Here is a 13,299-nt window from a genome sequence, read left to right on the forward strand (position 1 = left end):
TTGGAAGACTTTTTTAATTTATGAATTATTAACGCAACAAGAAAAAAATTAAGAAAGGTAAAAAAATGCTTGAATCGCCGTGGTCAATAAAACCAATAAATATTGGAGCAGAGATATTGATTATTCTGATTTTATTTCCTATATAATAGCTTTAAAAAAGAAATCTTTTTATTTCTTTCACTTACAAGATACAAACACGTGCATGCCACGTGCGACATTTAGATATTCTTCTTTAGAGGAGGGAAAAATCCTGAAAAACGGATGACGAGACGACGCCATCTTCGCTTACAGAGCTCATCCGACGAGGATGATGGCCCAGTCGATGCCCATCCGAACCCTAACCCTAACCCTAACCCTAGCTCTCATCACGTCGAGGTCTCCGATGACGAGTTCGTCGACGTGCCCGACGCCTTCTCCCCTCCCTCTCCCCCTCCCATCCCCTCCTCTGTGGCGGCGAGATCCACCAACGAGGTCCTTCGGAGGCTGGGGCTATCTCTCCGTCCGGAATGGCTTGAATCATGCCTCTCATCGCTCGCCGGCGCCGTTCCGGGGTTTGAAACATTCGATGCGACCGCAAAGGCCAAGATGTGCTTCGAGGAGTTCCTGCTTTCTGATATGAACCATTCTGGTGCTGGAGTTCTTCCGGATAATGTGTGTTCGATGCATAAGGTCGAGCTCCAAGGGCCTTTTGTTCTTCAGGTGCTTTCGATTCTATGGGATTTAATTTTTGTTAGTGTCTCAAAACTTGTGGAAAGGAATTTAATCATCTGTTGCTCTCTAGATCGATGAAATAGTCAACATTTCTTCGTCTCTTCGAGAAAGGTATTGTGATGCTCCGGCAGGGGTTAAACGGTGTTTGAAGTTGTTTATGACGGATGGGCATCAGCATGTTGTTGGTATGGAATATAGGCCTATCAAAGAACTGGATGTTCTTGCCTCTTCTGGTTTAAAGGTTACTTTTCATTCCTATGATTAATTGTATAATAAAGTTCTTCTTATTGAGCTAGTTCTCTTGTCATGGCATCCATATCATCTGTTTACTTTTGCAAAATGCTTTCATGCCATGTTGTTTTGCTAGAAAGATAGCTCCTATTATGGCTATTATTGAGCAAGACTGCATTTTTGTCCTAATGTATGGTTTTCTACTATGAAGATCGTTTTAGATTTTTATTCTTACTAAGAAAGCTATTCAATTTCGATTGATTATTTTAGTTTTGTGGCTTTATCTTTTAGTTGTTTGAAACTATTTAACAATGTTTACTACCTTCCGCAATTTTGAACATAGGAATGCTTATATTGTTCTTGTGTCAGTTATCAAGAGCTTGAGACTGAGAACTGCAACTTGTAGATTGTCATCCGAAATGTACAAATACGACGAGGACTCTTAATGCTTGTTCCTGAAGTCCTTGAGGTTCTTGGTGGGTTGGTCGGGGAATTGGATGAAGCACGTAAAAGACTAGTTGAAGAAATAAACAAGCCACCCCGTGGGAAAAGGTGTTGAATGTGTGCATGCTCATTCTCCGTTTCTATATTTGGTTCACATATGCTTGAGTATCTAATACCTTCCTATTGACATTCTATTTTTCTTCTTCTGTAACTTGTTTGTTATACACCTAAATTTTTTTTGTTTTAAAAAGCTTGAGCATATTACTTATAAATTGATCTTTTCATCCTTTGATATGGAAGATCCCTTTGTTAAGACATCTGCATCATATCCAACAACTTAAAAGTCTTTTCATTTGGTTGAGATTGAAATGCAATATATGTATATATATATATATATTGCTGTAGCAAATTATTGATTGTTATCTGAATCTGCTTTTTTATGATTTTAGTTGAAGGACAAGCATATACCTGTAGTTTGTGTCAGAAACATGTGCTTTTCTATGAACACAAATTATTGATTCATTTCATTGATTTATCTTTTCTGATTTTCTTCTCCAATGTAGTTTAGCAACATGCTGAAGTTTTTCTTCTGGGATAGGCATGACCTTCTTATGTATGTGATATTCCTTAGTAATAAGGAATATTGTTTGCGTTCATTTGGCAATCCATGATGCTCATAATAATTCTGTGCTGCTTTTTTTATGTCAATATTTTGTTGGATGCTTTATTCTTTTCAATGATAACATGCAGGAAGCAACATAATCTTCCTTTATCTCAGAGAGCTTCTCTTGCTGCTTGGTCTGCAGGCGTGATTGATAACACTTCCGAAGCAAACAACTCAATACCACAGAGAACAATTAATCGTCAACCAGTCACCCAAGGTATACTCGCTTTCTTTGCATTGGAGATTCCTCTTTTGGTATGTTCTTTCACCAATTGCTAATTTGCTATGATACTCTCCTTATTCATAAACATAAATTCATATTATCAATAACTTAAATTTGTTATCTGATTGATGCTTTTAGGACTATTGAATTAATCACTGCTAATCTTAAATAAGCACTCATGAAAGTTCATCTATTGGTTTGTGCATGTACTATGGTTCATGTACTGGTCTGTATAAGTTTTCTTATGTTTTCTAGTTGTTACCTTGGCTACTGCAGAGAGTAACATTCGTGAAAGTATTATACAAGAGTTTGTTGAACCACTTTATGGAGGAAACAGAACAGAAGAATTTGTTGCTCCACAGACTGAAGGAAATGTGGCTGAAGTAATCATTACACCCAGTGTCAGAGGGAGCAATTTAGAAAGACATGCTTCTGCTGGAAACAGTTCAGCTCCTGAGCCTAAGACAACCTTCTGTTCTGTATCAGATGCAGATGATCATCAGGGAGCTGACCATCAATTTTTTTTAAGCGGGGAGAAAGAAATTCCTTTTACATATTTGGCTTGTTTGCTAGCCAGATGGACGGAAGAGAAAGACAGAGAACCAGTTATTCATGGAAAAATCAAGGTTAGCTCTTGCCTTCCCTTGATTCAGGAGAGAAGACCTTCGGTTAAATTAAAAGCTGCCGTAATTTGTACTTGATTGTCTTGCAGAACCAAATTCTGTTAGTTTTTTTTTTATTACAGTTGATAATCTTTGCTAGCTTACAAAATTATTCATAATGAGAAGGCAATATGCCAAGAACATAATTCATGGCTCTCTGCTTTACAAAAATCAACCTGTGCTCTTAATGGTTCTATGCTTATCTGCAGTGCTTTTTGACTGGGGTTAAAGGGTTTCAATTTAAACAACGAAGTACCTTTGAGCTTCGTGTTTATGTTGATGATGGCAGTCTGATATCTGAGGTCATCATTGATCATGATGTGAGTTCATATTGATTTTGCACTTCAAATTGACAGCCTCTTTAGCTGTCCATTGTATAAGAGCTTTCTGTTTATCATTTAGGTTGTACAGATGTGTATTGGTCACTCTCCAGAGGAGGTTTCTGCTGCACTTTCTTCCTCAGAAAAAAGGATAGTGACAGAAATGAGGGAGACAATGAAAAGTTTTCAACTTTACTTGGCTAGATTTGAGGTACTTAGATCTTTCCTGTTCATATTTTGAATGAATGCTGCCTTTTCCTGTCTTCTCAAATAAAGATATTATGGTGCCTACTTTCATCTAAAGGAAAAAATCTGTATGGTCTAAGCGCTAATGGTTTATGCGACAGTTTGCATTTTACTAGCTCCTAAAAGATCAATCTTGCAAAGAAAGCTTAAAATGAGCCCTGGGCTCCCTACGCTGTAGGGGCAACGAACTAGCTGATATTCTTAAATGAATATATGGTGTACAGTTAGGAATTTGGAGCTGCTCTCCCGGAATGTTTATTAGAATGCTATTTTCATAATTTATTTATACTGTTCCTCAAATGGCAACTGGTTGCGCTATTGGTCCAAGGGATATTACCTTCTCTGATACCAAATTGTAGAATAAATGGAAATGACAATGGCAATGATGGGAATGAAACCTTGGGTTTTCTTGGTCTTCCATACCTTCCTGTTTAAAATTTCACATCTTAGGATTGAGCCAGATTTATCATTTAAAGTAGGGTCTGCTCTTTAAGTGTGTCCTCCGACCAAAAGAATACGCTTTTAAGTCCCCAGACCCAGTTTGATTTATTTAATTGTACTTAAGGCAATCGCTGCTTTTCTTTTTTCTTTTTTTTCAAAGACTAAATAAGCTTCGACTTAGAGAGATTTCTTCTCTTGAGATTTACTAAGAAATTGCTTATAAATCATCTCTTTATTTCAAGTCCATCAATCAAACATGATAAAAGTATCCTATTCTTTTTCATTAATCTTTGTATTCATCAAGCAATTCCGTTATGAACTGTTTCTTGATTCAAGTTATTCTCCTTGTCTATGTAATTCCAGGGCACAATGTTGGTTAAGATTAGTGAGAGCACATCTGTGCCAGTTGCTGTGGAGATGAATCAAGGCTGTTCAACTGCTGATGCATGGATGCTCCTCAGACGATTAAAAATGTTCACAGCTCCTCAAACCGAACGTGGGCACAACCTTGACCCAATTGAGCTGTCTCCTTGATGTGTTAAAAGTGTGTTCTGTGTCATTTGTGCTGTGGCTATTTCACATCAGATGGAAACCATGGTAAAGTTCTTTATTCCAGCAGGGCACCAAATTATTCAACCGTTTATTATTATTTTCATTATTTCCTAGCAAAACACTCCACTAATCTCAAAACCAACACTGCACACACCTTTAGGAGGAGGATATTTACAGAACATCAACACAGATTGTCCAGTGATTATTATTAGAAAGAAGGTTCTTCATTTCTATTTGATTAGTGCAACTTGATTTCTGGCTCTCGTATAGTAACATGGTACAGTATCTCTTTGGCCCCAATTGCATCCATTACTATCTTACTTGGTGGAGTTGCATTCCCGGGCGTGCTATTAAAAGCAACCGGAATAAAAGGTCTATGACTTCAGGCACAAAAACCCTCCACAGGTATAGGACAGCGAACCATGTAGCCACTGTCAAGTAGCGTTTACCCCTCCGAGCTGCATCCACAATGGCCTTAGCACACTCTTCACTGTATATCACTGGGTAGAGCCCTACTTGAAACTGTCCATCATATATAAAACTCATATTAACATTGTGTATATCATGGTGCATTATTAATTCATTTCATCAATCACAACAATTTAACCGGATAGAGAAAACTAAAGAAAGTGATGTTTTCTTACATCTCTTATGTCTTGATCAACTACAAGTCTGCCATCTCCTGCTAGGAATTTGCCCTTTGTCATCTCTGACTCGGTCCAGCCTGCAGTTGCAATAGTTATTCCGATCTCATTCCTGAACTCAATGCGCAATGTCTCAAAGAAGTTGATCATTGCGGACTTGCTTGCCTATTTTTAATCAGTATGAGAATTATCATTAATTCATATATATATATATATATATATCACATAATTAATATGAAGCAGTCATATTTTATCAGTAGCAATGGTTAGAAACACACATTGTAAAAGCTCATCCTTGGATATGGCAGCCAACCACCAGCTGAAGCTTTGACAATGATCTTACCCCTTGTCTTTTTCAAGTGAGGCACTGCTAAATACGTTGCATAAACAGAGCCCCAGAAATTCACATCCTGAACCAAGAAAAAAGAATCACATCTTAAATACAGCACTCACATCAATTCATGAATAAAATAATTTCATGCATAAAGTTCAGGTTGTTTTTAGATACCATCACTGTTGTGAAGTTCTTTACATTCGAAACATCTTCAAACATGCAGGCATGACCGATACCAGCATTATTCACCAGATGATCCACTTTAATTAAAAACAAATATAAAATCAACCATTAGAGATTTTGAAAAGAAAAAAAAATTCAAACATGAATGCACATGGACACAACCAACTTACAGCGACCGAAGCGGTCCACGGCAGCTTCTATAACCCTCTGGCAGTCATCGCACATCAGGTGCCCCTAGTCCTTGAGCTTGCTCTGCAACTTCTGTGAAGCTTCTCTCTCTCTCTCTTGGCCACCAGAACAAGATTTGCTCCCTTCTTGCATACTCATAAGCCAGGTGCTGACCAAATATATAATATAATCAATCATATCAGAGATGATAACATAATCTTCATTGTTAAATTTAAACATTACTTTAAGATCCAACTAACCCATTACTATCATATATATACATACATGGAACTAGTAGTACTTCACTGATCTCTGTTATCATGTTCATGTGTATATATAAGACATGCATGAGTATATATATATATATATATATGAGGAGAGAAGTGTATATATATAGACATGATACTAGCAGTACTTCACTGATCGCCTTTGCCTGAGGAAGCACCGGTGATTATGACGACCTTGTGGGTTATGTTGGGGTTTGGACGATATTTTGAAACAGTGAAAAATTGCGGAAATTACTGTAGCAATGTTACGGTTCACCAAACACTGCAGCACTGTTACTGTTCACGCGCGGACGGTGTGCGGCGTGCAAACTTCACTGGCAATTCTACGCGGCCCGCGTGCAGCCCGCGCACTTCACTGGCGATCGTCACACTTCACTAACAAGTTTGCGCGGCCCACGTGCAGCCCGCGTGAACTGGTAACACCTTGAACTAGATCCTTTGAGGCTTCAAAATCTTCCCAAATGTTCTACAAATTTTCAAGGCTCTAACTCAAGTATAAAACACTACCAAACCCCTCAATTCTTGTTAGAATGGGATGAACAAACATACAAAAATGCAAGACAACGATTTAGCGTGGAAAACCCTACGAATCGAGGGAAAAACCATGGGACTCCTTAGAGCCTCTTAAACATGCTTCACTACATCAACAATGGGATACAATGAGGTCTCTCTCTAGATACAACTAGAGGATCAAAGAGGTTTCTCTCTAGATACAACTAGAGGATAACAAAGAAGTTTCTCTCTAGATACAACTAGTTATCCATACAACTAGAGGATAACAAAGAAGGTTTCTCTCTAGATACAACTAGAGGATAACAAAGAAGAAGGCACAACAACTCAAGAGCAAGCTCTTGGCACACATACATCATCAACACACATAATGGATAACAAAGAGAGATATCAAGAAGAGATTAAGGAAGATCAAAACCCGGTGAGGGTTGGGAGAACTACACCGCAAGGATTGACTACCCGAGTTGAGGGCGAAATCCGGCACCGATTTGCTCGACCGATCATCTTGCTTTTGCTCGACCCCTAGCCTCCTTTGTCTTCCCTCTTCTTCTTGGTTTCCTTGCCTTCAAACCCTCACATTTTGCCTTCTTTCCCTTTTCTTGGCTGACCTCACCCATATCCTCATCATCTCACTTGGTTATAAATACCAATGAAAAATTACCATTAAATCCTCGAGTGGCTTCCATTATTGATGCGGTTTTTTTCTTCAACTTGGGCCAAGCCCAATTATTTCTTCTAGCCCAAATGGGTGAAACCCAACAAACCTCCCCCTCAGCTCCATTTGGGGGGCTCATCCAAGCATACCCTTTGCCTACAAGCCGCAATCTTCTCCTTAGGCAAGATCTTATGCTTGTGCACTCGCTTGTACTTGAGTGCCTTCTTGCCCTTAGGCAGTTTCGCCAAATCATGATTATGGTTCTCATACAAGGAACTCATTCCTTCTTGCATGGCTTTAAACCACTTTTGCTTCTTGTCATGCAACTAAGTTTCTTGGTAGGTTTCTGGCTCTCCACCGTTACTAAGCATGACAGACTCCTTAGTACTGCATCTACTAGATAGATAACACTCTCTAGTAGTTCTTCTCAACTGAGGCTTCACTGGTGGTGTTGGTGATGGTAGTACTTCTTCTTCATTAGTTGGTTCTATAGCATCAATTACATGAAATTGTCCTGCCCCTTTAACTGGCCTTACTCCATCAGTCAAATAGGCTTGTACTGCTGCCCCGTCAGCTAACTTTTCTTCATTAGTTGGATGGGCTATAATTACCCTTATCTCATCACCATCTTTTTGCACATCTCCCCCTTGATTTACATTCACCATAAGAGGGGATATAGGATCCAAATTGTCAGAAACTCCAACAGAGGAACTAGGAGATTCACCTTGGTTGCCATCATCTACCACATGGCCTTCAAGGAATACCACATCTCTGCTCTTGACAATTTTCTTGCTCACGGGATCCCACAACCTGTATGCAAACTCATCATGGCAATACCCCATGAAAACACATGGAATTGCCTCAATACCATCAAGCTTGGATCTTCCACCCTTAGGAACATGAACAAAGGCCCTGCAGCCAAACACTCTCAAGTAATCATATGAGACATCTTTTCCAGTCCAAACCCTGTCTAGCACACCACTGTCCAAACTAGCTACTGGAGAAAGGTTGATCAAATCAACTGCAGTCCTCATTGCCTCCCCCCAAAAGGGCTTAGGCAGCTTTGCATGAGAGAGCATCCATCTGATCCTCTCAACAATTGCCTTGTTCATCAACCCTGCCACACCATCCTACTGAGGTGTCCTGGCAGATGTCATCTCAAGCCTGATACCACTGAGTTTGCAATACTGTTCAAACTGTCCACCGTACACACCACAACTGTCTGCCTTGACTGCTTCCAGCTTCTTCCCTGTCTCATTCTCAACTTTGAGATGGAACTCCTTGAAAGCATCAAGAACCTGATTTTTGGTCTTTAGAGTAGTGGTCCACACCTTCCTTGAGTGATCATCTATGAAGGTTACAAAACAATGTGCTCCTCCAAGGGATTCCTCTTGCATGAAACATACACCAATATGAATCAAATCAAGAATACATGACTTCGTACATGGGGAATATGAGTGAAAAACAACTCTATGCAATTTTTTCCTCTAAGCAATCATCACAAGCTTTGAGAGTCATACCTTCCAAGTTGGGTAGACATTGGTTCATAGCGAGAAGATGCAATTCTTTCTCGCCGATGTGGCCAAACCTCTTGTGCCAAAGATCAATGTCTCCACCCTCCTTAACTGTATTCACCTCTCCTTTGTGAACCCTTGCTTGCAAACCATAGAGTGTGTCCGTCTTCTTTCCTCTAGCAACCACTAGGGAGCCTTTGGTAAGCTTGCATTTGCCTTCACCAAACCAACTGACGAACCCCTCATCATCAAGCTTGCTTGTGGATATTAGGCTTAGGCTCATGTCTGGAACATGCCTGACATCTTTGAGTAGCAACTTGTACCCAAGGTTTGTCTCCAACCAAACATCTCCAATACCCACAACCTTTGATGTAGCATTGTTCCCCATCTTCACATCCCCAAAATCACCACTAGAGTAAGAAGTAAAGAGGTCTTCATGAGAAGTAACATGGAATGACGCTCCTGAGTCAAGTACCCAGTTACTCTCTTGGCTTCCCAAACTAATACGACTATCATCACGAGACAACACAAATGTCACCCCTCTGCTGACTCATCGTATTTGTTTCCTTCTCCTCTTCACTTCCTCTACCCACTGTTCTCTCCTTAGGAATCTGCACTCCTTCTTCATATGACCCACTCGTTGCGGTGAAAACACTTGATGTTCTTTTCCGCTTCTTGGCCTTGCTCTGGATGTTTCTCTGTCCCCATAAACCTGTGGAAGTCTACTTGCACTTCTTCCACGTTGTTCATGGGTTTCTGATATGAGTGCTTCGAAGAAGATTCACCTTTGTCTTTTTCTTCCCGGCTTCTTCACTCAATAAGCTTTCTTTCACCATCTCCATTGTTAAAACTCCTCCAGGGGCTGAAGTACACAGAGATACTACCAATGTTTCCCAACTATCTGGTAGAGAGCTTAGAAGTCGCAACGCTTGCAATTCATCTTCAAGAGTCATCTCCATAGATGTCAATTGGTTCACCAAGCCCACGAAAGTCACTAGTATGCACGATCATACTCTTTCCTTCTCTGACTTCAAATTCACCAATCTTTCGATGGTTGTGGCCTTATTTACGAAGGTATTCTTCTCATACAAGGTCGCTAGCTTTTTTTCCATAGCTTATCCGCCTTCACATCTTCGAAATATGGTGGAAGATACTTGCATCAACCCATTGCTCGATTGTGGCGATGCCTTCAAATGCAATATCCCCATTCATCATCGATCATACTCCACGGCTTTGTCTTCCCCATAGTAGGGAGATACGGATCTTTCACAATTAACAAGTCTTGCATCCTTCTCTTCCAAATCGAATAATTCGATTGGGATAATTTTATCATCATATATGTATTTTCTCCTTCCATTCTAGATCACAAGAATTGCCTCTATCAACCTGGCGCTCTGATACCACTTGTTGGCGCTCTGATCACTAAACACTGTAGCACTGTTACTGTTCACGCGCGGACGGTGTGCGGCGTGCAAACTTCACTGGCAATTCTACGCGGCCCGCGCGGTTCACTGGCGATCCGCTGTGGTTCACAAATAAGTTTGCGCGGCCCGCGTGCAGCCCGCGCACTTCACTGGCGATCGTCACACTTCACTAACAAGTTTGCGCGGCCCACGTGCAGCCCACGTGAACTGGTAACACCTTGAACTAGATCCTTTGAGGCTTCAAAATCTTCCCAAATGTTCTACAAATTTTCAAGGCTCTAACTCAAGTATAAAACACTACCAAACCCCTCAATTCTTGTTAGAATGGGATGAACAAACATACAACAATGCAAGACAACGATTTAGCGTGGAAAACCCTACGAATCGAGGGAAAAACCATGGGACTCCTTAGAGTCTCTTAAACATGCTTCACTACATCAACAATGGGATACAATGAGGTCTCTCTCTAGATACAACTAGAGGATCAAAGAGGTTTCTCTCTAGATACAACTAGAGGATAACAAAGAAGGTTTCTCTCTAGATACAACTAGAGGATAACAAAGAAGAAGGCACAACAACTCAAGAGCAAGCTCTTGGCACACATACATCATCAACACACATAATGGATAACAAAGATAGACATCAAGAAGAGATTAAGGAAGATCAAAAACCCGGTAGGGTCGGGAGAACTACACGCAAGGATTGACTACCCGAGTTGAGGCGAAATCCCAGCACCGATTTCTCGACCGATCATCTTGCTTTTGCTCAACCCTAGCCTCCTTTGTCTTCCTCTTCTTCTTGGTTTCCTTGCCTTCAAACCCTCACATTTTGCCTTCTTTCCCTTTTCTTGGTCGACCTCACCCATATCCTCATCATCTCACTTGGTTATAAATACCGATGGAAAAATTACCATTAAATCCTCGAGTGGCTTCCATTATTGATGTAGTTTTTCTTCAACTTGGGCCAAGCCCAATTATTTCTTCTAGCCCAAATGGGCTGAAACCCAACAGGTTAGATCTTCAGGGAAGAGAAAGGAGAAGGCGGAGATGAAGATCTTGAAAAAGATAATGGGTGAGAGGAGGAGGAAGAGCGGGGTGATTAAGATTGGAGTGGTCACTAAGTTCATCACCAGAGTAAAGAAATCCATGCCTGAAATAGTGTAGTGTTGGACCTCAGAGTGATCTGTACATTATTAACTTAAAAAAAAAAAAAGAAAGAAATGAATGAAAGGAGCTGACGAGGAGATACAATTTGGTGCCACGTGGCTGTGTTTCCGCTGCATGGATGAAAGGGATTATCCACGTGTAGTTCCGTTTTGCATGCATGCATGTGCGTATAGAGTCTACTCCACGTGTAAATTAACCCCAATTTTGTTTTGGAAATGAGAGTATATCTATCTGTCTAGTTCCCATCTGATAGATGAATTCAGTGTGATTCTAGTTAGTAAGCCACGTAATGGATTTTAGATTTTTTTTTTTTTCTCTATGATTACTTTCATAAATATATTTATGGATGCGTAGGCCTCTCACCGGAGTGGTTGCACCAAAAAATGTATATAAATTTATAGCAATATATGAATATACCTTTCTCTAAACGTGACCACTTTGGGCTATTTTGTATTTATTATATTTGAAATTTTCTTTTATAACCCTCAGTTTTGAGTTGAAAAGTATTTAAATTACTTTTTATGAAATTATTAAACTTCAACATACGGACGGCATGTCCTATTATATATATATATAGATATCATGTGGCAGGTTGCAAAATTTTTTTGGGGAAAAGGAGCGGGGCGAACTCACTAGAGATCTCAGGGATATGCACAAGTCTCGGTGAAACAAGTGGGGACGGGGCCATGCTCACGTGGGCGCTAGAACCACTCGTACACAATCACTATTTACAACTCTCAGAAATATACCCTCAGCCGAGAATCAAACTCTCACCACTTGGTGAGAGATCTATCGATGACCCGTATACCAATAGACCCGAAGGCCATTGGCTACAAGTTACAAAATTGATTGAGACTTGAGAGGAAACTACAAAGTTTTTTTTTTTTTGGGTATTATATCCATGTCTTCTTAATTGTTACCAACGTCCTTTTTGTACTCTTAAATATTATGACATGATATGATTTTAAGCCTATGAGTTATGGGATTGAGTTTTATAAATAATTAAACTTGTCAAACCGTTAAGACATTAATTAAAAAATTACATGACAATGATATATACATTCATCTTTAATACATATATAGCTGATGTTTTTTTTTTTTGTTGGAATTAATTCATATGAATTCATACAAAGCACACCATCTATAATCTTAAGTAATCATTTGTACCAATCTTACTTATAAATCGAAAAAAAAACATGATTCTTATAAATTAAAACCATTCACACTGACACTGCCAACACATCCTTAATTAATTCCTTGCGTCTATCTTAAATTCCAACCTAGCTATCCGCTGCTCATTAATAACTCCATCAGACAAGAACATTAATGCATAAAAAAATAAAATAAAAAGTAATAATACTCTCTCCGTACTTTTTTTTACCTGTCATATTTACTTAATTTATAACAATTAAAAAAAATTATTTAAAACTAATTAGTTACTTATATTTTATAAAAAATTTCATTACTTTTTAAAATTACTCCTATGGAAAATCTCACTAATTGAATATATAATTTAATGCTTAATTAATTGTGATTTATTAAAAATTGTACAAATACATTAAATTAAAGGATAAATTTAACAAAAAAAATATTTAATACTGCACAAAATTTTTAATATGATAAATAAAAAAATAAAAAATAGCTCTAAAATGTGACAACTAAAAAAACAAACAGGGGATTATAATTATATACGTATACTCTACTACACATGGCCAAATATAAAAGACATGAGAACACATTAATGCCAAAACAAAAAACCCATTCTCAAGTGGTTGGTTTCCATCCATTGCGCACTCCTACCAACCACCTACTCAGCATTAAACACTCATAAAGCAGACAGCCTTTCAAAGCCACTTGTGCCCAAAACCTTATCAACCTTTTCCACAGCCCAATTCAATGCCTTCATAAATCCATCTCTTC

The 13,299-nt window shown here is 39.1% G+C and overlaps 3 protein-coding genes across 3 annotated transcripts in view; 2 read left to right on the top strand and 1 right to left on the bottom strand.

Annotated features, from left to right (window-relative positions):
- Positions 1-155, top strand: part of LOC120258586 — a 2,278-nt gene extending 2,123 nt beyond the window's left edge. Inside the window, exon 2 of the mRNA XM_039266046.1 lies at positions 150-155. Within this exon, the coding sequence (XP_039121980.1) occupies positions 150-155 (6 nt within the window). The remainder of the gene's footprint in view (positions 1-149) is intronic.
- A 91-nt stretch (positions 156-246) lies between these two features.
- On the top strand, positions 247-4,698 carry LOC120259554 (recQ-mediated genome instability protein 1). The gene is made up of 8 exons (XM_039267182.1): positions 247-699; positions 782-952; positions 1,349-1,494; positions 2,137-2,267; positions 2,550-2,899; positions 3,145-3,255; positions 3,338-3,466; positions 4,306-4,698. The coding sequence occupies exons 1-8, from the start codon at positions 262-264 to the stop codon at positions 4,474-4,476; spliced, it is 1,647 nt and encodes a 548-aa protein (XP_039123116.1). The 5' UTR covers positions 247-261; the 3' UTR covers positions 4,477-4,698.
- Positions 4,699-4,717: 19 nt separating this feature from the next.
- LOC120258588 (11-beta-hydroxysteroid dehydrogenase 1A-like) lies at positions 4,718-7,568 on the bottom strand. Its single transcript, XM_039266048.1, is given in 9 exon segments — positions 4,718-4,830; positions 4,833-5,016; positions 5,139-5,303; positions 5,417-5,548; positions 5,647-5,732; positions 5,826-5,875; positions 5,877-5,935; positions 5,937-5,966; positions 7,425-7,568. Coding segments are annotated over 9 exon segments (948 nt in total). The 3' UTR covers positions 4,718-4,732.
- Positions 7,569-13,299: the final 5,731 nt, after the last annotated feature.

Source organism: Dioscorea cayenensis, chromosome 4 (genome assembly GCF_009730915.1).
Source record: "Dioscorea cayenensis subsp. rotundata cultivar TDr96_F1 chromosome 4, TDr96_F1_v2_PseudoChromosome.rev07_lg8_w22 25.fasta, whole genome shotgun sequence".
Lineage (NCBI taxonomy): Eukaryota > Viridiplantae > Streptophyta > Magnoliopsida > Dioscoreales > Dioscoreaceae > Dioscorea > Dioscorea cayenensis.

Bases quoted from the DNA above. Each gene is read 5' to 3' on its own strand.
- LOC120259554 (XM_039267182.1), top strand. From the start codon at position 262: ATGACGAGACGACGCCATCTTCGCTTACAGAGCTCATCCGACGAGGAT. The intron at 700-781 runs GTGCTTTCGATT...GTTGCTCTCTAG, and splicing joins AAGGGCCTTTTGTTCTTCAG to ATCGATGAAATAGTCAACAT. The intron at 2,900-3,144 runs GTTAGCTCTTGC...GCTTATCTGCAG, and splicing joins TTATTCATGGAAAAATCAAG to TGCTTTTTGACTGGGGTTAA.